At 38.8% G+C, this 23,356-nt stretch overlaps 1 protein-coding gene across 1 annotated transcript in view; it reads left to right on the top strand.

The window, feature by feature from the left end:
• kcnh5b (potassium voltage-gated channel, subfamily H (eag-related), member 5b) overlaps nt 1-23,356 on the top strand; it is a 131,447-nt gene that overhangs the window by 74,396 nt on the left and 33,695 nt on the right. Inside the window, exons 9-11 of the mRNA XM_061063571.1 lie at nt 7,867-8,066; nt 12,732-12,791; nt 15,429-15,681. Coding sequence (XP_060919554.1) covers nt 7,867-8,066; nt 12,732-12,791; nt 15,429-15,681 — 513 coding nt within the window. The remainder of the gene's footprint in view (nt 1-7,866; nt 8,067-12,731; nt 12,792-15,428; nt 15,682-23,356) is intronic.

Genomic DNA, 23,356 nt, shown 5'->3' with positions numbered 1-23,356 from the left:
TGGAGACAATCAGCTACAATGTTTTACTCACCCAGAGAGCTCTTGATGCACAATTACTGCTTGTCAAAATAGATTTATACAATTGCTTTTTTTTGTTTTCAGGGGCTTCGGACTCGGCTGACTGGCTCTCTTAGTGTTTGGCTGGGGGAGTGCAGTGTCCCGTCACTGTGTAATGTGTTGTGAAGCAGCCTGGATGCTGACTTGGCTCACTGAGCAGCAAATGGACTGGGCTCAATGGCTCGTGATGGACATGGCTACTCTAAAGGGCCTCGGCTGCTTTGTGTTGCTATTTCTGTTTGTTTGCGTCACCGAGGTGTTTTAAGGCTTTTAGGTATTGAGCTTTGCAACAAAAGCGTTTCAAGTGTGCAGCTCCATCTTCTGAAAAGGAACTTCAAAATAATCTGAAATCACACACAGAAAGGGAGGGCAGAGTATTCAAATCTAATGTGTTAAGTTTGGTTGTTTTTTAAGGTTGGTGTAAAAGCTGTAAACCCAACAGTAATAGTGATGGGAAGTAACATCACTTGTGCAATGTTACTTCACATCACTCATACTTTCATGTGCAATATACCTTTTCTTAATCAGCATATCAGTGTGGTCTTTGGTCTGTGTCTGAACCGTCAATACAATCAATAATCCCAGTAATGTCGGCCTCAGTTTACTCTGTTAATTGACTTATTATACCTCTATTTATCCTTCATGGCACAGTTTCTTTGATTTTTACAGATAGCCACTTAAGACTTTATAATATATACTTTATGTTTTTGTATTTCACTTTAATACTCTTTTGTGTCACCCAGTGGGGAAGGGGGCCCTTCATGGGCCTGAAATAAAAATGTATTTCTTATTTGGCTTTTTCCATCTAAGTTATAACCGCAATAAGATAACTAAAATTGTCTGAATAAGTAAACAAACATTCAGAATTCCTTTCTGGAAAACATGTGGAGTCTGTCTCAAAGGCCCCTCTCCCCCCGTTCTGAATGCGCAGAATGGTTTAGTTGGCAGTCAGTCAAGTCAAGAGTGAGAGATGTGGCAGGCTGCAGATTAAACCAGTTGTTAGAGGAATTAAGCCAAGAATATCGTTTGGATCATATTTGTGTTTTATGCATAAATTCATCATATGAATCCCCTTCATAGATTCTATTTCATACGAACCTATTTTATTAAAAATATTACATTGCGGTAAAAAGGAGTCCACTTTGGATAATTGGCAATATTTAGCGTCTTTCCCAATGAGCTATAGTAACATATTTGATATTTGATCAACAGATTCAGTGTAGTTCATATGATATCAATGTTGTCGTGCTAGTATCAAAACTGAGTCCGCTACTTCTGCCCAAAAAACATTATTTTGAACGTCTGGTGAGACAAATTATAATGCAGTGTAAGAAGAATTAAAGTGAAGTCAGAACTGAGAAGAACTATTACAGCCTAATTTTAACGTCATGTTGACAAGTGTGGTAGAATCGAATTCAGATTTATTGTATGTTTACAGTTTATCATTAATGCCAGTATAATTTTTAATTCAATAAGCTAACCAATAAGATCACTTTAGACAATAAAAGCCTTTAGAACATTAACTATAGCAAGTTAATAAGTAAAATAATGCTGCTGGAAATGCTTCAAATGTCTGAAAGGGGCACATATTACAAAGTTTAAATTATTTTTAAGCTATGAGGAAATATTACAGTGATTATTTATCTTCCCTTTTCAGGGTGTAAAACAAAGCATAGTTGTTCAAAGTTTTTATGGGTCATTTGTGTGATGGAGGTGCGGTCATAGAAATTTTCTAGTTAGTTTTGGCCGTGGTAGGGGCCCAATGTGATATCTTTTCATGGGGCCCGGAGTTCCTGGCGGCGCCCCTGCATGCAGGTCTGTGTGTGTTCCATATCTTTGCAACTGAGTGTCTGCATGTGTGAGTAGATCTTCTTGGGAGATTTAATGTATGTGCTGGTGGTCTCTGCATGTATCAGTGCTGTGATGGATGTTTTTTCAGTCAGTGAAGGGCTTCAGGCAGTGACATTGTGTCTCCGGCGCTCCTACTGGTTTGACAGATTTCTGTCCCTATAACACTCATTCTCTCTGACAAATCATCCTAAACCTTCGTGGCAGATTTTCAGAAACCTGGAAAGGGAAAACACAGAGTGATGTTGGCAGCCTTTAATTTCCCCTGATTTCTCCTCTCCAGTAGAAAAATCATCACTATTTCATTATCTTCAAGGCAATCCGTCTAAAAACAAAGAGCTTGCCCTTTGTTTGAGCTCATCACCAGTTTTTGACATTGCTTTGTGAATGTGTCATTTAATCCCACCAAAAAATATTTCATCACCCAGAACTGTCTTATTTTGACGGTTCCCGTTCAGGACAAAGTAATGCCAAAACAATAGAAAGGTGAATCATCTTTAACTGGCATTTTAATATCGACAAAAGGACCTGAAAGGAATCTAAGAGCGGCGTTTTGAGTAGGTGCCGGATTTTTTAATGTCTTATATCAAAAGCAACAGTTTCCTCAACTGGTGACATCAGAATTGTTATCAGACTTTAAAGATTATTTTCAGACTATATTTATACTCATTACAAATGACACATGAAAAGGATAGGGTAAAACAAAAACGTTTAAACAATAACAGAACTGAGCAAGATATACAGTATGTTTGCAATGTGCACCTTAAAGTTTGAGACCTTTGTTTTACTCACTTGTGTAATTTGTAAATCTTTTACATGTTACCAATGCACCATGAACACAAAAGGTTTTAAACTTGACATGGTATGATTTTTCACCAACAAATTAATATGAAGGTGAGTATGTTGCTAGCCACTAAGTCCTCTGTTGATAAAACAGAAATTAAATGTCAGACTTGTCGACTAGTCTAAAAGTAAACAGTCAAATTGAGCACAACTTATTCAACATGGCTTTTGGCTAAGCACTGAAACCTCACATTCTTCAATTGTGGACTTGATGGCTATTTTAGCTGCTGAGTTGTGTAGTAATGGGATGTGCATTAAACAATGTTCAGTTAATTTGCTGAGTGTGGCTAATGCTAGCAACAGGTTAATGTCCACATGCCTGTACTGAATGTGGTTACAAATTGCGCCAGTCCAGTTATATGCCAGTTTAACGGGCACAGCTACTCATAGGCGATGTTATCTGCTCACCATGCTGGTTTATATCCAGGCTGTAGAGCTGGAGAACAGGCCCTTCAACCAGAGCCACAGTCCCGGCTAGTGGCGGGTGGCTGCATTACAACTTAGACACAACATTGAACCAGCATGTGGGCTTATGTTCATCAAAGTAATAATGATACGTTTAACTGACTAATTCTGGTGCTGACCGGAGCCACAGCCCTGGCTAACAGGGGGTCAAATTGTGCACATCCCTATAGCGACAACCTTTTGTCCCATCATGTCTTGTTTCCCATCATGCCTCGTGCAGAACTGTTTGCCAAGTTTATCCAGTTTGATGCTTATGTTTTAAACCTGCAAATGTTATGATCCCCAGAGATAAACATCACAGAAACGGCGACCATCTGATAGTCAGCGACACTGTCTGACTGCAAGGTGGTCTGTCTAGCAACATACTCACCTTAATCTTAATTTGTTGTTGAAAAATCATACCATGTCAAGTTTAAACCCTTTTTCTATGCTGAGAAGCATAGAAACATTGCAGTAATGGGCACTAAGCAACAATATAGGGGGATGGGGGTGTTACTTAAATGAGATCAGTGCCGCCACAGAAGGCCAGAATGCAACTGAATGATCGTTTTGAAAAAATTTCCTTTCACTGTCACGGTCAATTTTGAGTCAAACTTCCTGCAGAGATTCTCACCCTGCTCGCTCTGACAGCTTCTGGTCTTCTCTCCCTCAGGGCTGCTGCTCCATCAGTTTATAAATATGTGGAAATAAACTCTTCATCTGCTCTCCACCTCCCCATCCACCACCACCAAAAACTCCCAAAACAGCCCATCTCTCTCTCTCTCTCTCTCTCTCTCTCTGGCCACCAGTTGGGAAAAAAAGAGAGATCAAAATAAAAATGAGCCACTGGGGACACATATCAGATTTGAAATGTAGTGTTAAAATGACAGCTCTAAACTCCAGCAGGGTACTTTAACTGAACTGTCCAAACTCATTGGGTTCTCTGTGGGACTAGAAAAGTGTTCCGCATATAGAGAATGGTGCTAATATGATGTTAACATCCATGTAACCAATCAGCAGCCCTTCATTGAAGTATTTGAAGAACCACTTGCCATTTGAAAGTACTTCAAATTCAGTCGTGTCATTTGGAGTCTTTTATCTGCAATTTTTATATTTGAACAAATCTGACAGATTCACATTTTTTGTTCTTTGTGATGACCCATTTTTTTACAACCAGAGTTTGTACTTAAAAGTATGAGTGTGTTTTAATGGTGTGCATTTGGGTGCACTTTTGACTAAAAGTGAAAAGTTTTGTACTCCAAAAAGGTTCCCCTTGTAGCATTATCCTTATATGTGTATGGGGGTGGGGGGTTTAAAGTTATTTCTCTGCCTTTTTGCCTTTACTGGATAGGACAGCTAGAGAGATCCATCTGGCGCCCCTAGATGCATGGTTTTGATTTTAAAAAAGTGAGCTAATTGTTTCGTTGTGCTGATTAATTAATTGCTGTCATAAACCTTGGACAATGAAATAACTTACTGACAGTCTCATACAGACTCATGCTCCATTCCAGCAATTTGGTCCTTCATTCGTTAAGCTAATTGATAGAAAACTGACAAGACAATTGTTTGTAGAAAGTCATTTTTTCAAGGTCAAAATATAACATAACCAGACGTAATAGTTTTCGTGTAGCTAACAGCCTTTTTGCAACAGCTAGCATTAGCATTAAACAAGTTCCAAGCTAAGAATTCAAGTTAGCTATCTTACATTACAGATAGCTAAAATCTGGCTAAGAATACTATTAGGGTACAACACTAGCTTCAGTTGAGAATGAAAGCTTACTATCTTGGAAAATCACAGTGTCTGCTTTGACAGCTTCAATACAAAACACGCTGATTATCTTTCCATTTAATTCGGCCAACCTTTGCAAATGTATGATTTTGTAGCTCACATCCCTTTTCTACCAGAGCTCTCCCACTCTCACTTTGATGTGTGAGTAATAGCTTTTCTTTCAGTTAACTCCAAACTTTTCTTGTTCGAGGGTCTGACGCTCACTTTTGCAGGTGCCTTCGTGTGGTTTCTGCCAGCTGAGTTCAGACTTCTTCCTGGATAAATGAACCGAACCGAAAGCTGATTTGCAAAAGCGTTAGAATTAACCACTTCAAATCCTGGCAAACATTGAGAGGTCGTTTCAGCTCAGCAGAGAAAGTTCCATGGGGGTCAAACGTCGGTCGCTCTTTGTACTGAAGTGACAGTGGCCGACCGCTGAGCCACCAAATCACCCAATTAGGAATCTTGTGTTTGAGCTGTGTCTCTGAGCTTTCAACCCAAGCTTTGTAGTGTAGTCAGAGTCCTTCTTTACCAGCTCACAAGGCCCTTGAATGTTCCTGGAGAGTCCTAGAAGGTGGCTGAGTTCTGGAGAACTAAAAAACTGGATCGCTATATCTCAAGGCTTACATGATACACTTGTCAATCTGTGGCTGAGGCTTTTTCTGTCTCTCAGTCAAACTCAGTCTTTCTCTTTGTATATTTCTACCTTTCTCTTCTTTATTTGTAACCTTAAGCGAAGACAAAAGCCTCTTATTTTAGGGTTTTTCTTGTTCTTTTTCTTTGGCTTTCTTCTTTCTACATGTATTTCTGTTTCCCTTTCTGTCATATTTAAACATGCTCTTTATCTCAAACACACAGTCAATTCGGTACGCCGTCTTTCTTTTCTTCTCCCAAACATAACTCTGTTGTAGCGTAAATCCAGCGCTCTTTTTTTTAAGCTCATGTGCCATCATGAGATTCCTCCACCCTGCAGCACTTCCCATTTTTCCACCCTGAAGTCTTTAAACTTGTTATTTCTTCTCCTTCTTTTGTAAATTTTATTTTCTGGTATAGGAGGAGGCGGAGGGGTGAAAACGAGGGAGAACTATTTTGAGTGAGGTCTCTATGGAAACAGAGGAGTAACAGCAGCAGGGTACAGTGGAGGCTGACAGTTTACCTCAACAGTGATGAGGCACAGTCGCTTTAAGTTCAAAAAGGGGCGAATCACTCCTGCGTTTCCTCTTGAACAATCCATTAGTGGTAAAAGCCACATTCTGTACGGTTTGACGTCTAGCAGGAGTCATCATACATGTTTGTTTCATACACAGCAAGTCTACTTTTTTTTCACTTATTTAAAAATGTAAATGTTAAATGAATCATTAATGCTTCTTTACCATTGTTACTCTCCCAAATAGTTAATCTTCTTTACCTTAACCCTAACCCCCCCAATGATGCACAGTCAGTGCAAAAGTTTCAATACTTAATATCATTGATTCATACCAAAAGAAAACTGTTAATGTAAACTAAAAGTAATAATAGTTCCTGTATCATGTTTAGAACTTGCTAACCTTTGACTATTTGCAAATATTTTTTATAGAGGGTTGGTTTGGCAGCGCAAGATATTTAGAAATTGTTGGAAATGTGAAAAAAAGAAAATGTGTTAAGGTTTTTTGATGACTACTCCTGACACAAGCTCCTGGAAAAAAATCTGGAGCTCTAAGAGCCTCATTAACGAAATGACCTTAAGCAGAAATTTGTTCTTTAAACCCAATGACATTTTCTTAAGTAGATTCTGACATTAACCAACGTTTTCATATGTGTTCTTTGTTCTTGACTAAGAACACTCAAAATAATTATTAGGCAAATTTTGAATGCTTATATGACTGTGTAAAATTATAAGTTGGGATTTTGATAATGTAGCACTTTAACATGATTAAATTACATGTATTAATACATGATCTACATATGATCAACATTTATTTGAAACGGTAATGTTTGAGTTTGAGTGCAAAATGTTAAATCATTAATATAGCCAGCACTTTGCTAAGAATTTTCTAACTAAACACTTCTTTATAACAACACCAATACAAAACCTCTCTTCACTCAGAGGTATTTTAGTGACAAATCTGTGACATGTGCCATCATTTTACTGCACTAGCTTTTAGAACAAATGTTGGTAGAGTCTTAAGAAGACATTGCTGAATGAGGTCTATTGCCCCTTTTGTAAGGGGATGAACATTTAGCAACGAAAACGCTGAATTAGTGAGTGATATCTCAAGAGAGTTGTCAAAAAGTAGTTAAAGAAAACTGTTTTTTATGGTATACCGGGTGATAGGGGATTGCTTTGTTTAGTAGATACCTGCTGGCTTCTGGGTTTTGTTTCAGTGTAGGTAGTCAGTAAAATGCTCAGAATGGGTGTTAGGGTATCCATAGGTGGTTGAAGGAGTTTTCTCGATGTTTCAAGGTGGTTGATTCAATTTCTGGAAGGGGTATCAGTCCATCACTAGGAGGTTGTTTGGATTTTATGTGTCTAGGTCGATGCTGAGATTTTTAGAAGCAGCTCATATGAGACAGCTCTGTATTTATTGAGTGCCTTTGTGGATTTAATCTTCACAAAGAGGAACATTACCAAAGAAAAGTTAAAACAAAGCAGACTGCCACTTTTTCAGGATGAAGAGCCTTTGGCTGTGTGTGGGTGTCAGAGTTTAAGTGGATTTTCTTTTCCAGTCAGAGTTATTACTTTTATGAAACACATTAATGAACCATGTCTAATAGCACTCCTCAAAGAGCATCTAAAAGAAAGATAAAAGTAAAAGGTTTCCAGAACAAGTACAGGATATTAAAAAAAACAAAAAACCCAGAAGCACACGTGAGACATGTTTCTTTTTTTTATAAATGTCATGCCTCTCCTCTTTTTCTCTCACTAGCTCTGCTGTATGCCACCATCTTTGGAAACGTGACCACCATCTTCCAGCAAATGTACGCCAACACAAACCGCTACCACGAGATGCTCAACAACGTCAGGGACTTCCTGAAGCTCTACCAGGTCCCCAAGGGTCTGAGTGAGCGGGTCATGGACTACATCGTCTCCACCTGGTCCATGTCTAAAGGCATCGACACGGAGAAGGTAAGACAGAGACACTAGTTACAAGAACGTCCAGTCATATTTGAGGAGAAACTAGATGGAGGAAATTTTATGAGTACCTTTGAACGCACACGTAAATCACACGCGTATGTAAATCACACCACCATGGCTGGCGGGGAGAATTACAATTATGAGAGTTATTCTCTCTGGGAAATTAATTTAGATATTTTGGTGTAAAAATTCTACATATTGTATCTTTGAATTTGACCAAGCGAAATATAAGCTCACCTAACAGGAGAAGAAAGAAGAAAGGAAAAACAGGCAACAAGCAAAAAGGAGAAAAACACCACAACACCAACAAGATGCCTTAAAGCCAGAGAGCAGTCACAAACTGTTACAACCTAGTTTACCCAGACACACGCCGAGTGCTGAACCTTTGACCCGCTTGCGCCCGGAGACATCAAACTGCTGATGAACTGCGGCCATGTGGAATTCAGACTTAAAATGTCATGCTATTTGAGAAATGTATTAGTGTGATGGATGGCTATGTTTCAAGTGAGTGAACTTAAGGCCATTCTGTCAACAGGGTCTACATTGATTCCTTTTGGGTCTATTTGCCTCAGAGAAATCTCTAATCAAACTACTGAAACATTTCAACAAGAATCTGCCTTTAAGGATTGTTAATGCCTCACTCTTGTTAAAAAAATAAAAGAAATTGTTGACGGTGAAAGAAAAGAATAAGGTCTTATTAGAAGTTCATTAACCCAGAGTCATTTATGTAACATAAACCTAGAGCATATGATTAAAAATATATAAAAGACAAAGTTAATTTCAAAGATCCCTGAATGTGTCAACATTAACACCTTAGCATCTGACAGGAACAACAGCTAGCTCGGAAAACACTGAACTTCAAATATTCAGTCATCTCTTTTGGTATATATATATATTCAGCCATTTGCACAGAGACTTTACAAGACACTGCTTGCACTTTCCGACCTGGGCGTAACATCATCAGAAATATGCCGCTATTCTGTGGCTGCTATTAGCAACAGGATACAAAACAGAGACTGATTGTGCCAGGAGAGACTAAACTTTAGAGAAATATTTCTTAATTAATGGACTGACACTGTAGAAATTAGGACTAATAATACGCTGATATTCAGTTGGATTAGATGATGTTTCAAATACATACTGTGTGAGAAGGCTGGTCCCTGAATGTAGCCTAAATGACTTCCACCAGACAGGTTGGATATTTTTTTTCTTATAATGAGATTCTTCCCTTGACTGTTGTCAAGAATTCCATTATAAATAGTAGTGAGCTGTATTCATTAAAATTTCAGCTACTTGCAGTCTTGAAGTGGATGGGCTGTGAGAAATCTGATCTGGATGTTTATTTAGTCCATACCTTCTTTTCAAAGTAGATTTTCACAAACTAACAGGGTCTAAATGTTTTTTTTTTTATTATAACATGTTATAAGGAGAGAAACAATCCTATTAAATCAAAGTTAAATTCCAAATTCGGGGAAATTAAACATTTGTCTGTATCCTGGGAAGTTTGAGCAAAGAATTTAAACTTTTGGCTTGACTTAATGCAAAATACATGAGCAGTGAAGCTGAACACCGCCTGCCAAGTTTTATATGAGATTCTTATTTATTTTCAATCTCTACCAACAAGCCATGTCAGCTCTCTCTCTCTGCGAGCACATCCCCCATTTAAAATGTAAATTACTGCTCAAAACTGAAGGAATAAGACATAAAAAAAACACACACTTACAGTATCCGTGCAGTGCAGTTATGAATCCACTGAGATGATTCATCCTTCCTGAATCTCCTACTTACGTCTTCATGAGCTCTGATCTAAACCCCAGAACAACACAAACTCCTTACATGTAAACTTCTGCAGCCATTTATTAAGCTATGCAGCATAAGCAGCATTCAGGGCAGGGCTGAGACGGCAGAAAGAAGATGAAGATAAACGCACATTAAAGAGCGTCTTTTCTTCTCTTCTCTGGTTTGTAAATGATTACAAACACCTGAGTTCACTTCAGCATCTTTGTTCTCTTCTTCTTTGCTTCAATTTTGGCTCTCGTCATGCAGGTCTTATACTACCTTTGAGCATGATGGGATATACTAGAATTTATTTTGGGGCTTTTTCCTTTATTGGATAGGACAGTGGATAGAGTAGGAAACTGGGATGAGAGAGTGGGGAATGCTCCTTTACGTCAGGTAAGGAGCAGCAGGTCGGACTGGAACCCAGGCCCCCCTTGGAGGACTAAAGCCTACGAGTATGGGGCGCAGCCTAACCGCTCTGCGCCCATAAGGAAAGCTCTTTTTTTTACATATGCACTCCTGAATATTTCAGGCATGCTGCCCCTGAACTGTCCCTGAGTTGCTTGTTCCCACATGGACCTCACAGCTGGAGACTCTGCCTGTTGGACAGGAGGGTTGCTGGAGGTCTCAGGAGGCAGGACTTAAAGAATGACTCAGAAGTGAAGGTTGAAGCAACCGTTCAGTCTGACGCAGTAATGACAGTTTGTTTCCTTTATCTCAATGCTATGTAGTTTGACACATTCATACGGAAAACATTATGAAGCAGCTTTTGGTACATGCATGGAGATCACAGCGGTCTTGTTCATACAGTCTATTGTTTTACACTTGTCGCAGCATAAAAATGTCAACCCCCTCCTGCTCCCTTGGGGCTAACTTTCCTTAATATTTCCTGCTGTGCTCTCACGTCAGCTCAACCTGACTTCAGGTGGATTTACTAGGAAAGGAACAATTTTGGGTGCAGGCATCGTGACCATTCGGCTGTTTGCCTTCAGACATGCAGCTCACTCCTAAACTTTCAGGACATTTTCAGAAGTTTTGTGAATTAGTGAAGTTTTGCTTTGCTCATTTGGGATCTGGCAAATCATAAAATCATGAACTTAGATGTCTGTAAGAAGGCTTAATGGGATGTAAAGACGTCACATAGTTTATGCATTATTCTTTCAAATCTCCTTGTTATATTCATTCTGGTGAAATGCTCCTCATCGTCTATATTTCTCTGCATTTTTCACTCATTTTATTCCTATAATTCCTTTTCTCCACTCAGTTTTAAAACTTTGCAGTTAACGCTGGGGCCAATTAGTGGATATTTTCTCTAACTTTGGGAGCCATTATACGCTACACAGTCAGCTGTTTATGCGATTACACGCCACAAACAGACCAGAAGCTCCCAAAAGCATCGCTGCACTACAAACATCCTCCACTTTAAACAGAGCTGAAATGCTTTTCAAAGACTGTATCACTGCTGCAGCCGCTTTTAGATAATTTATTGTTTCCCACTCGGTTGATTATGTTCATTATTAACAAATGCAGAATTGTGGAGCAGGAGATAATATTGTGTTTCTCTGTTTTACCTAAATGCTTCATGTAATTAGGGGGAGAATTCAGGATTTTCAAAGCGACCAATATTTAGGCAGACGGAGCTTGGCGATAACGTAGAAGAGAAACAGTTTTAATTTGGCTTTAATATGGAATGAATGTTGTAAATAACACCTCGCTGGAGAAATGGCAGTTCTGTTCTTCATGGTGGTTGTGCAAGGATTTATTAATCAAAGAAAACCACAAAAAATATTTCATCCAGCACATGTTTGTCTCCTGTGTAGCTCATCCTTTGAGGATTAGTGTTTGTTTTTGATTTCAACAACCAAATGGCTTTCTCGTCACACACTACCAAGTTTTTTTTTTTAATTTAAAGACAAATACTGTAGGTCAAGTCAAGAATATATATATATATACCAATAAATCTGTGCCCTCTGACAGAAGCAAAAGTATTAAAGTACAAATGACTGTCATATATATATAGTTTAACGTTGTATAAGAAAGCTGCTGTTTGGATTTATGATGCCTCGAGGGTGTAAAGTAACAAAAGTGATTTCCTCTAACTCAGATCCATCAGTATCACACTGATGAAGTTATAGAGAGTTGGTTTTATTCATAAGCTCTTCACCCTTTGGTTGGAAACGCTTTGTACAGATTCTTCTGATGAAAGTGGATTGCCTTAGGCCTTTGATTATACATGTATACATTCTATTTGTATTGATTATAATGGAGGATAGTAGTCCCTAGTGTATCAACTTTTATGTGACTTAAACTTTTTCTGCCTTAAAAATTCACCAAAATATTTTTTATTGAAAGATTCTCACATGGTGAGCAAAGTTTGACCTACTAAAAGATGTGAATCACCCTTCAGCACCATAATGTAGTTTGACAGGTCTGGTTCAAGACTACACTGTGGCTAGTCTTTGACCTCCTTTTGCTCTGGAATCAGGGAGAGAAGAATTTGGGGGAATTTAAAGGATTATAAAGTGTATCAACAGCTTTGCAAGAGTATTTTTTATCAGACACAGCCATAAATAAATTAAATGAAATAAAAAAAATAAAATAGACTTGCTTGGGCACGGTACGGATGGCCAGTGTGACCGCGCCCTTAAATACATCTTCATTACCTTCCAACTCTAAAAGTTAGATGTTGCTGCCAGCAGAGCTTCATCTAAACTCATGTTTGAATATGTTTTACTGGGAGGTTCTCTTTAAGGAGAAAGCAGAGAATTTATTAAAACCCTCCTTTTTAGCATGCCACCACTCAGTCTTGCTGATACCAAATGAAGTTTTGTTTATGTTTTTTACATCAGTGTGACCTTCTTACGTCTTTGTTTTCAGGTCTTATCCATCTGTCCCAAGGACATGAGGGCCGACATCTGTGTCCACCTCAACAGGAAGGTATGTACCCACAAACTATAGATCGATTCATAGGTTAATAGATTGATAGAAAATGAATCCCCAAATATTTTCTCATGGCACCTCGGCAGTGCTCGGGAAGTGATCTGGCACCTCTCGAGCTACCAGACCAATTTTCACCCTCAGGTGCAGACTGAGCTACTGCCGTCCCCATTAAGCTGTTAAGTGGACTTAACATGAACATCCCTAGTTTTCTGCTCTTGTTGAATGATATCACACGGTACTTCAGGGTAAAAATAATGTTACTTGAAAAGAGTTTGAGTTTTTATCTTTTTGTAAAAATGTTGGAGGTTAAAGTACCAGGTCATACTCGGCTGTACAATTGAAGGTGAAGTCTTTGATTAAACTTTAAAATTACCCCAAATCTTAGAATAAATCAAATGTGTAACAGAATGACCTTTAAAGACTTAAAGCAGTCGTATGACTTTTTCTACAATAAGGTTCTCCGAACACCTGAGTCATCAATGAAAGCCTTTCTGAACTATCCTCACACAAAGAGATTTCAAGTTTTCTAGAGCTGGATTTTTATTTCACTCCTCTGAATACACTGAATACCAGTCTTGATTAATTAGTTACGTAACTAAACTCAGACAAGATGTGTTTATTAATAAGCTCCCGGGCACCACTTGACACCACTGATATTGGTCCCACTACTGGCAGACTCAAATTGCTGAGCTGGCATTGAATAAAGGACAGCTTCAGTTGTGAAAAACCAGCGCCAATGACAAATACTCATAGTGACTAAAATTAGTCTCCTCATTCAGATCGGCTGGCTCTTTGTGCCTCAAATCTCTCTTTCTAAAAGGGAACGGATCGCACAACACTTAACCCGGGACATTTAAACAAGACCCTTTTAAAAATCATAACCAGAGAGAGTGAAGATTTGTCCTTAAAGCAACTCAATGTCAGGTTATATCACTCTCAGCTTGTATTTTTTTTATTTAAAAAAAGAAGCCATCGGGTTTGAGCTGAATTTCTGGCACACATAATTCAGAAGACTTTGTTTTATTTAACAAGAAACCCCTCTACTCCCCCCCCCATGTGAGAGTGGATAGAGTAGGAAATCAGGAGTGAATGTGGGAATGACTTTCAGAAAAGGGGCTGCAAGACGGACTTGAACCCGGACCGCCTGTGCAAGTGAAGCTAGTGCTACCGTACATGGGGTGTGGTGCCACTAGGTCACCAGCGCCCTAAATCTTGGATATCAAAAAGATGAGGAAAAAAATGAAAATGCAGAGTTCATTAGGAACTTCAGGCCCTAAAGTTATTAAAGAGAAAGTTAGGTAAAGCTAAGTAAACAGTGATAAATTGCACATTTTATTTATCTGAATGTGACCCTAGAAATATGAAGATAAGTTACAATTAAAGTCGTTAAAATTGTCCCAATAATAATAATACAGTCTTTTGGTGTCTTGTTTTTTTTCTTGTTTTTGTGGTCTCTCCACTTTAATCTGAAAACATCAGATGCTAAATGTTTTCAAAAAACCAGAGTGAGTGAGCACTCCATCAAAGAAAAAAAAAATTGTTTTTCCTTTTGATTTTTGGCACCACAAACCTGGCTTGTTCTAAACAGTGTGTAAAGTTTCACAGAGTCATCAGTACCTAAGAATTTTCCCACTTCAAACCCTTCAGTCGCTGCAAATTAGCACATTGAACAGAGTGCTAACCTCTTCCCTCACTCCACAAAAGTCCTGAACAGAAAAAAAGTCTAAACAGTGAAGTTTTTGAGGAACATGTTTTTTGGTTGCTTCCCAAATGTAGTCAATCATTTCATCCTGACAGCTTCATTGATCGACAGGAAGCGCTGACATGATATAAACTCTGAGTGAAACAACAAACTGAATTCAGCCTTCACTGTCTCTGTGATGGATTCTCTCTGTGTGTGGAAGCTGTTTCTCATTCTTCACATATAAATGGATATCAGAAAAGAACTTCTTCTGCAGACAGGAAAACAATAAGGTGTAGAAATGTAGTCTGCTGTCAAGAATATAAATAAGGATGACCTGTATTCTCTCTTCAACGTCTTGATAGTGTCCTCTTGAGGGAGCTGAAGAAAAGACACAACACTCGATCTTAGACTTGAATCAGTTTAATTAAGTCCGTTAACAAAGACCTTAACTTTGATATCAGTTAATCCGTTAATTCCATTAAAATGTTACTGAAGTTAAAAATGAACAATAACCAATGTTTTCAAAAAGCAACAAAAACTTTTTAGAATGTCAAGAGATCCAAGTTCTTAAGAGGCCATGATGACAAAAAAAAAAGACTTACAACAGCGGTTCCCAACCTTTTTGTACTTAGAGCACCACCATCGCATACATTGCTTTCAAAATTTAATATGAATTCTAATACTATAAATCCTCTCATAATATGACCACACACTTGTTCTTACCAGAATATATTTGTATATTTCCCAGTGATGTTTTAACATGATTTTATTTCATTCTGATTTTGACAACCTCAGGGCAGACAAAGCCTTTTACAAAGATCCACAAATAGAAGTAGAAAAGTTTCCCTCTCCTTCATGGCGGGCATTACACATCGTGTAGACGTCAGTTAAAATGGAGAACAACAGAGTCAACAGTCTGTCATTTTGTAGGAAGTCTATATTTACAACAGTTTGGCTCTGGAAAAAACTTGGTAGTAAATACATTTACACTTCTCCCCCCTTTTTCTCAGGTTTTCAACGAGCACCCTGCGTTCCGGTTAGCCAGTGACGGCTGCCTGCGCTCGCTGGCCGTGGAGTTTCAAACCACCCACTGTGCTCCAGGAGACCTGATCTACCACGCTGGAGAGAGTGTGGACACCCTCTGTTTTGTCGTGTCGGGGTCACTGGAGGTCATCCAGGACGACGAGGTCATCGCCATCTTAGGTATGTGGTCATGTCATAAAGTAGATGTTGTTGAGATGATTGTGATGAATTTAAACACTAAAAGCACAAAAGGTTAAAGCAAAAACTCTATAACAGAAAAGATGCTGTACAAACCTAAAAACAACTAAATGCCAAAAAATTGATTAATAGTAAGAGTAAAAGAATTATACAAACAATATGTGTGTGTCTCAGGCAGCTCATAAGGTCTTGACAGCTGATTTTGAAAAAGAAGACAGAGCAGAACTTAAGTAGGTCACAAACAAAGAAAAGAGATCAAAACCAAGAGCTCGAACAACTGAAAGTGACATCCATGGAGTTTTGAGCTGTCTGTGAGAAAATAAACAAGCTCAGGAGGTTAGCCATGACGTTAAAAGAATAATCCAGAAGTGGTGGACAAAGAAACAGTCATATGATAATTGTTGCCTTTTTTTCAGTGGTATGTGTAGTCCAACAGAATCACAATGTCAACATAAAAGTCAAGAAGGACGCACTGGTGAACAGAAAACACAATGAAGCAGTTATTGTTGTGTGCATGGAGAGGGTTGGGGTTAGGGTTAGCGCATCCATACAGTCTATGGTTGTGTGTTGGTCGCAGGATAAAAAGGTCATCACTCCCTCCCACTCGCTTGGTAGAATATTTCCTGCTGCATTCTCACATCAGCTCACCACGACCTCCCGCAGAAAATGTACTAGAGGGCTGGCAGGAAAAAGTTCCAGGTTAAGTTGGAGTGAAAAACTCTGCTGTTTTCTTTACTCATGCAACTCGTCTGTAAAAAAAAAAATCAGGAAGGTTTTCGAAGTTTAATGCAAGTGTGAGTAGTTTTGAGAAAATTCAACCCCTTATAAAGAAATAAGACAAGAAAAAATATATGTACTGAACCAGGCTGGAATCTCACTTATTTAGTAAGAATGGGCATCTTAAAATGGGATCTAATTGGGATTGCTTGATTTTTGCATGCAGCCTCAAGTGGACACTTGACTGGCTGCAGTACTTTGCACTATACTGCATTGGCTTCATTTTCTAACTCTGGAGTTTGCTGCTTGATTGTGATCCATTTCAGCCCTTTTACCATTTTGAAGGGCTTTCACTACAACAGCAGGTCAGAAAACTCTTTCCACTTCCCTTAAACCGACATAAAGTCGCTCGCAGTCGAGGATAATATCAAAAGTCCCTGCTACTTGTTACTTTCGCTCTGTAAATGTCGAACATTTTATGAAGTGATCAAGTGGATGAGCACAGTAAAAGGCTGAGTCACTGCAGTTGTTACATTAAAAGACAGCAGTCAGCTGAAGTTGTTCCTGACTCTCAAGCGTTTCAAACAGACTCTTATCTGCTGCTGTACATATTGCTCTGCAGCCTCTCACTGCAATATTCATGAAGGGGAGAAGAGCGAGGGAACCGGAAAGGAAGAATAAGAGGCAAACAGAGATAATGTCAGAGAAACCCCTTTTTATTGAGACAAGCACAGATAGCACTGATGGTGAAAATGGCCGCAGCAGCCGCTGTAGAGCACGCTCTCATAACCATCAGCAGCCCCTGATGAGCGTTTACTGACAGAGAATAACAAGAAGGAGAGATTATTACAGCTGAGAGCGAGAGCAAAGCTGCACAGCGTAATGTGTTGTTGAGATCATTTGTGTGTAGAGGTTTGCCGTCTTCTCTCACAAACACACTTGACTAACAAGATAAGTAAGTCCGATGTCTCCTTTTGTTGTGAAATGCACAAGTAAGGTACTGCTGCTTCTAAGCTTATGAGGGAACATTTTTTTAAGAAAGAAAAAAACATGCACGGTTGTGTCCTGAAAGGGGATCAGTCAAAACCAGAAGTAGGAGATCATCCTGAGTCCAAATCCTGGTTTTGAATGTGTCTCTGTTATATATATTTAAGGTGCAGTTACTGCACATACACAAACATCTCAGAAGATATTAGCCTGTATTTGCTTGCTGGACTTTGAGCTACAGGAACTGCCCCCAGGATTTCTAGTTAAAAGAACATGCTGCAAAAAAGCTGAAACAAATGTGTTAACATCAAACACGCTGCAAATACAGTAACAATGCAAAGTAAAAAAAAAAAACCTCACAAACCGAGAAAACAGATGAAAGAAAACTCTGCTTATCCACCGGTCTGTAGCCGTACATGGAACTCGTGTGTACTGAGAATCAATGACTGGTTATCAACGTGCTAGCTTGAATGGTTGCTTGATGCAGGTCTAGTTTTTTAAAAGACTAAATACAAATGGTCAAGCGCTCACTAACAAAGATTTTTTTTTTTTTTTAATGTAACTATCAGTTAAACTGCTGTATGAAGTATTTAAATTAATAATTCAAAACAATTCACAATGTAATATTTCCTATTTTAGCACTAAAGGAAAACTACAGTAAACTTTAAACAAGGTTATTTTTATTGCCCTGTTCATTGATCCTCTGAGTCCAACCTAAAAACAGGATGGCCTGAAATGAGATATGTAATCCCGTATCAGTGCATTAGTCCAGTATTCACATCTCTGTAAGCTCTGGTTTGGTTTCCACCAAATGTACTAAGAATCATGTAGCTCCTTAGCCATTACATTTCTCCCTTTTCTCCTCCAGTGTATATTCCTGCTGTTTTATACTGATAATGTAGTGTACAAAGGTTTTATTCAGGGCTTTGCACAGACATACGGAGTAGCCAGCCAATAGGAGATAGTAGCCAGCCAGGGGGGTCCCGGGCCTGCTCCCCCAGGGAAAAAAAACTCTTTCAGTAAAAGCTTGAATTTCATGGTTTTGTTGATTTGTTGTAGAGTGGGCTGTTATAAATTGTAGGTGGGCAACCTTGGCTTTTGCCCAGAGGTTTCAGAACTTTTGATTCTCCAACACTTAATTCCCTGCATTCTGCTGAACATTTACGAAAACTGAAAGTTGGGTGGGCGGCATAAAGTGGGCTGTGTGAAGTGGGCTGCGTAAAGTGTCAACACCTTGACAGCATTGGTGAATTTTTTAGCGCACTGCATGTGTGAAAGGGGCCAAAGAGAGAGAGAGACAAAAGATAAAAGTTTGCAAATGACAACTTTTTTTTGGAATGTTTTTGGTCCATTTTTGCCTTTAATTGATAGGACAGCTGAAGAGAGGTGGGAAACGTTGGGAGTAGAGAGTGTGAGAATGCAGCACAGGGCAGAGGAGCCTATACTATAGCCTCTGTACATGGGTCAGGCGACATAACCTGTAAGGCTATTGGGCGCCCTTTACCATTATACTGTACATCTTCCTTTAAACTCCCCAGGTAAACATGTCTGTCAAAGCAGTGGTTTATTCTGAATATGTTGTATAGCTTAAATCATATAGTTAAAAAAGTTGTTTGCTTCTTCAGCTGACTGAAGCATCAGTATCACTTCATCTGGTTTTTATGTAGGTCACAGATGTCACAGGAAATAATACATGACATGTTATTGTAGATTGGCTCATATCTTTGGAAAAAAACAATTTTAGATCAGAACTAGTGGATTCTGTTGCAGAAACAGATTACATGATTTGGGTTTGTGATACTAGTTGATTGTATGCAACAATTAGCCTACTTTAGACCCGTCTGATCCACAGCAGCAGATATGACAAGCTGTCGCTGCTTCAGTGTTTGCTGAACAGAATAACAAATGCACAGTGAGAGAAAGGAAAGGATGAGGAAAACAAGGCTTTGATAAAATTATAAACAAACTGAATTTGGAAAAAGAAAGATAAAACGAGACGATATTGGTTTGATAGGAAGTTAGGGGAGGAGGTAGCGAGGCTGCTGAGAATAAAACATGACAGAGTGAGCCCTCTCAGCCCACCCCTCTTTGCAGCCTCTCCATTTGTGTCGCCTCTTCACTTCCTTAAAATCATTATGAGGCCGAGTCAGACGAGGCAGCATCAGAGGTTCATAAAGAGCACATTAGATGTTTGATAAAGCGCTTCATCATGCCGAGGACATGAATCGATAATTCATCAGCTGGTTGTCATCAGGAGCTGCTCGTTCTGTGGCGAGGGAAAGAATATTTTCTCAACACGCACAATCTACATATTGTCTTTTCTCCTAATTGTGCAGGTCAAAATGTAATTTCATCAAGCTTTTAGGCTCTTTAAAGGTCTCAGCATTAGTTTAACAAAAGATCCAGCTGAATAAAGGAAGCTTATCCAGTTTCCTGTTGAAGGAAAGTAAACATACGAGTCCACACTTCAGTCCACCAATTCAGTCCATTGATGGTGCAGTGTTATCCAAAATTCAAAGATAAACTTTTGATCTGATACATAAATGGATTCATGGCATAACAAGTTTTGAAAGTTTTCAGAAAGATTTAACAAGCTGCTTCAAAAATGAGTGTCAGTGTGGCGCATGCAGTGTCTTTTTAAGCTGAGTCATCACTCTTCAAAAGCAATAAGGAGGATCATTATCTGGCTGCGTTGAGTTTCTTTTGTTTATTTTCAACATTCTCGTTGCTTCACTGAAATGATTTATCAATTATTTTGGATCATGAACACCCTTTAAAACAACAATATTAAAACAAATGCCTTTTTTTAAAATGCGTTAAATCAATTCAAAAAGTGGGCATAACTTTGAAGGGAAGAAGGTTCTTAGATGGGTCTTGATTTCTAATGATCCCTCATTTATATTTGGTCATATTTGAGTGAGGAAACAGAGACTTTTAGCAAATCTTATTTCATATTTGAAGAATTCAGCAGGGAGAAGAATCCCCTGTTAGGAAGTGTCGAGTTTCATTAAAGCTCCTGAGAGGAACTCTCGGTTTGTGTTGATTTTGGCGCCTCCTGTGGCGAATGTGGAACATATTGTCTTTTTAGCTGATCTTATCCTAGGCATTTTGAAGTAGTATTTTCTGACAAAAAAACATCCTGCTTTATTTTTAACATTCCAATATCACTCGTTGTGAATCGTTACTGTTGAAAATGTAAATCAGGCTATTTCTGTGGCATCCTGTTAACTTCCTCGTCTGACACCTACCCCGCAGCACGGGTTATAGGCATGATTTAATTATATTAAGATGATCAATCTTGTCACTGATGGTCTGATTTACTTTTACATGTCAAATAGAGGCAGTCATATTAATTTCACTTAGTTTTGTAATCAGCTAAAAACTAAGTTTAACAGCTCAACATCCTGAAAACCTAGTTTTTTTAATAACGCTAATTAGCAACCATTAGCATGCTGAAAAGTCATTTAAGAGCTGCAAATACTCACATTACAGTGTAAAAATACACATAAAAACATTATGAACATTATGCTCCTTCTTGGCCAGGAAAATGTTCCACCGATGCTAACAGCTGCATTTGTATTTTAGATGGCGAGCAAAGCTTAGAGAGGGAGAGACGGTGGAGGATAGATGGAGGGGGAGGAACAAGGTGGTGCAAGGGGGAGATTTGGAACGAGGGACTGAAAATAAAATGTTGAAGGAGCGAGAGAGAGCATGTAAGGTGAAGCAAGATAAGGGGGTTTGTCTGTGTGCGTTAACGGCATGAAAAGGACATTTCTCTAAATATGACTTCCCTCTTTAAAGTTGTTTTCTCTTTCATGTGACAGCTGCACCTTGTTCAGCCAACTTCTTTGTCTCTGCTGCTGAGAATCTGGGGAATTTCTGCCAGCTCCAAAGCTCATGCTAAGAAACATAAAGCAGCAGAGAGAGAAAAGGAGAACATGATTGGAACAATACGAAGACATCATTTATCATGTCACAGTGGATATACCAAAGAGTTCATTGTTTATATGGGATTTCAGAAGGTATCTAAAGAAAGAGTAGCAGGATGGAGAAAACTTAACAGAACATTTCTTTTCTATTTAGTCAATTTAGAAAAAAGAGAACCATCATTAATCTAAAGTGTTGAAGGTTACATTCAGAGACAGATTTGTGTCTTTACTTCAGATTTTACAGATATTTCTTAGACTTTTGTTTTGACAGTGCTAGCATTAGCATTAATGTTTGATATTAGCAAACATCCAAAGTGTGTTTCTCACATGCTAATGTTAGCATTCAAATCGGCAAATATTAAACTGCTGTTTTATGCATTTTAGCTCGACACCGTTTGCCTTATCATAACTTAAGTGTTTAATGTCGTTTTGAAACAAGTCAGTGTTTTGCTAACGTTACGGCTAAGTTTAAAGTCTTGAATGACCTCTGTACAAAGATGAGTTCTGATTTGGGAAACAGTATTTATCTATCAAACGTCAAAACTTCCATCAAAGCTCCACAGCTCATGTTAGGGAACAAACTACAACTCAACAACTAAAAGACACAACTGCAAATAAAAGAGGCATTATTTCAATATCAGTGGTAGAGAATATCAAAGTTATTTTCAAACACAATTTCACTTATCAATGGACATGCTCATCCTGGAACATTGATTGTGAAATTGGACACATACGCATGCTTTTCAATTTCTGATTATTCACACACAAACTATAAAATAAATCAGACTGAGTCAACGAATGAGCAGTTAAAAGCAGAGAAAGGGATGGAAAGAAGGTTTGGAGGGCGAGAGAAGGATGGAGAGTGGGGACATTTTGGAAGCTCATCCTGTCAAATAATCTTTGTTAATTTCTTGGTATCCCATAAAGCTTAGCGAAAGAGAGGTTTAAGTGAGGAAAGAGTAAAAAAAACAGGGGATGATTGAAGTCTAGGAAAGATGAGATAGAGACGGGGAATAGAAAAGAAAAGAAGGACAGGAAGAGGTTAAAAAAGGTGGCAAGGAAAGAGGAAGAAAAAGAACAATAGGAGGTGATTTGCAAGGGAATTAAATAAGCATGAGAGAAGATGAATAAAGACAAAGAAAGTGAAACTGTTCAATCAAAAGGAGGCAAAGATGTGAGGATAGGCATCAGAGGCAGAGAGGGTAACAGTTGAAAGGATGGAGGTTTGGAAAGGTTTAGAGAGAGAATCAAAACATAAATGAGGCATAGAAGAAGAAGTAGAGGGGGATGGAGGAAAGAGAAGAAGAGGATGCAGGGAGTGTGTGTTGGTCGTGGTTTTAAAGCCACTGATTTCCCCAGGCTGCTCCCCCTGGCTGTAACACACTCTGCTCTCATTAGTGTCCTATACGGCATCAGGTGGACACATAAACACACACACATTCACAAACACACAAGCAGCAAAAGTAAATATACTAAAGCTGCTTAATGTCTCTATGTACAAGCTGTGAAAATGAGTTTTCTCTCGGGGCACAATAAAGTTTCCTAACGCACACAAACAGACACACACAATTACTCGCCCACAGCATCTAATACGCAGCAAGAACAGACACGTAAACACACAAAAACACAATACTTTCCCCACAGTAACAAGGCAATACTGTGGCAGTCTGAGTAAATACTCATAAAGTAATAACCTGCTCATTTCCCATCATGCACCAGGCTGTCGGTGTCCCTGACCAAATTCACTCACGGGCTGCTTTGATGTGTGGAAGAGAGAGGAGATAATGAAGATGTCAGTGAATAAAGGTTTGACTTGATGAAATAGATCCAGAGGCTGGCGGCTTCAGAACTTTACAGAAAGCGTTATTGTGACGTGCAGCAGCCAGATATGCTAAACAATTAAAGACAAATACAGATGTACGCATGATTTTCTCTTCAGATGCCCTCTTAAACAAAGTTGGATTCAGAATAGCGGAGGTGTCGCCAAACAGCAGTTTGTATTGGTTTAATGGTGGTGCTCAAGT

The sequence above is a fragment of the Labrus mixtus genome, chromosome 18 (genome assembly GCF_963584025.1).
Source record: "Labrus mixtus chromosome 18, fLabMix1.1, whole genome shotgun sequence".
Lineage (NCBI taxonomy): Eukaryota > Metazoa > Chordata > Actinopteri > Labriformes > Labridae > Labrus > Labrus mixtus.
The sequence above is the reverse complement of the archived record's forward strand: the minus strand, read 5'-3'. Positions and strand labels throughout refer to the sequence as shown.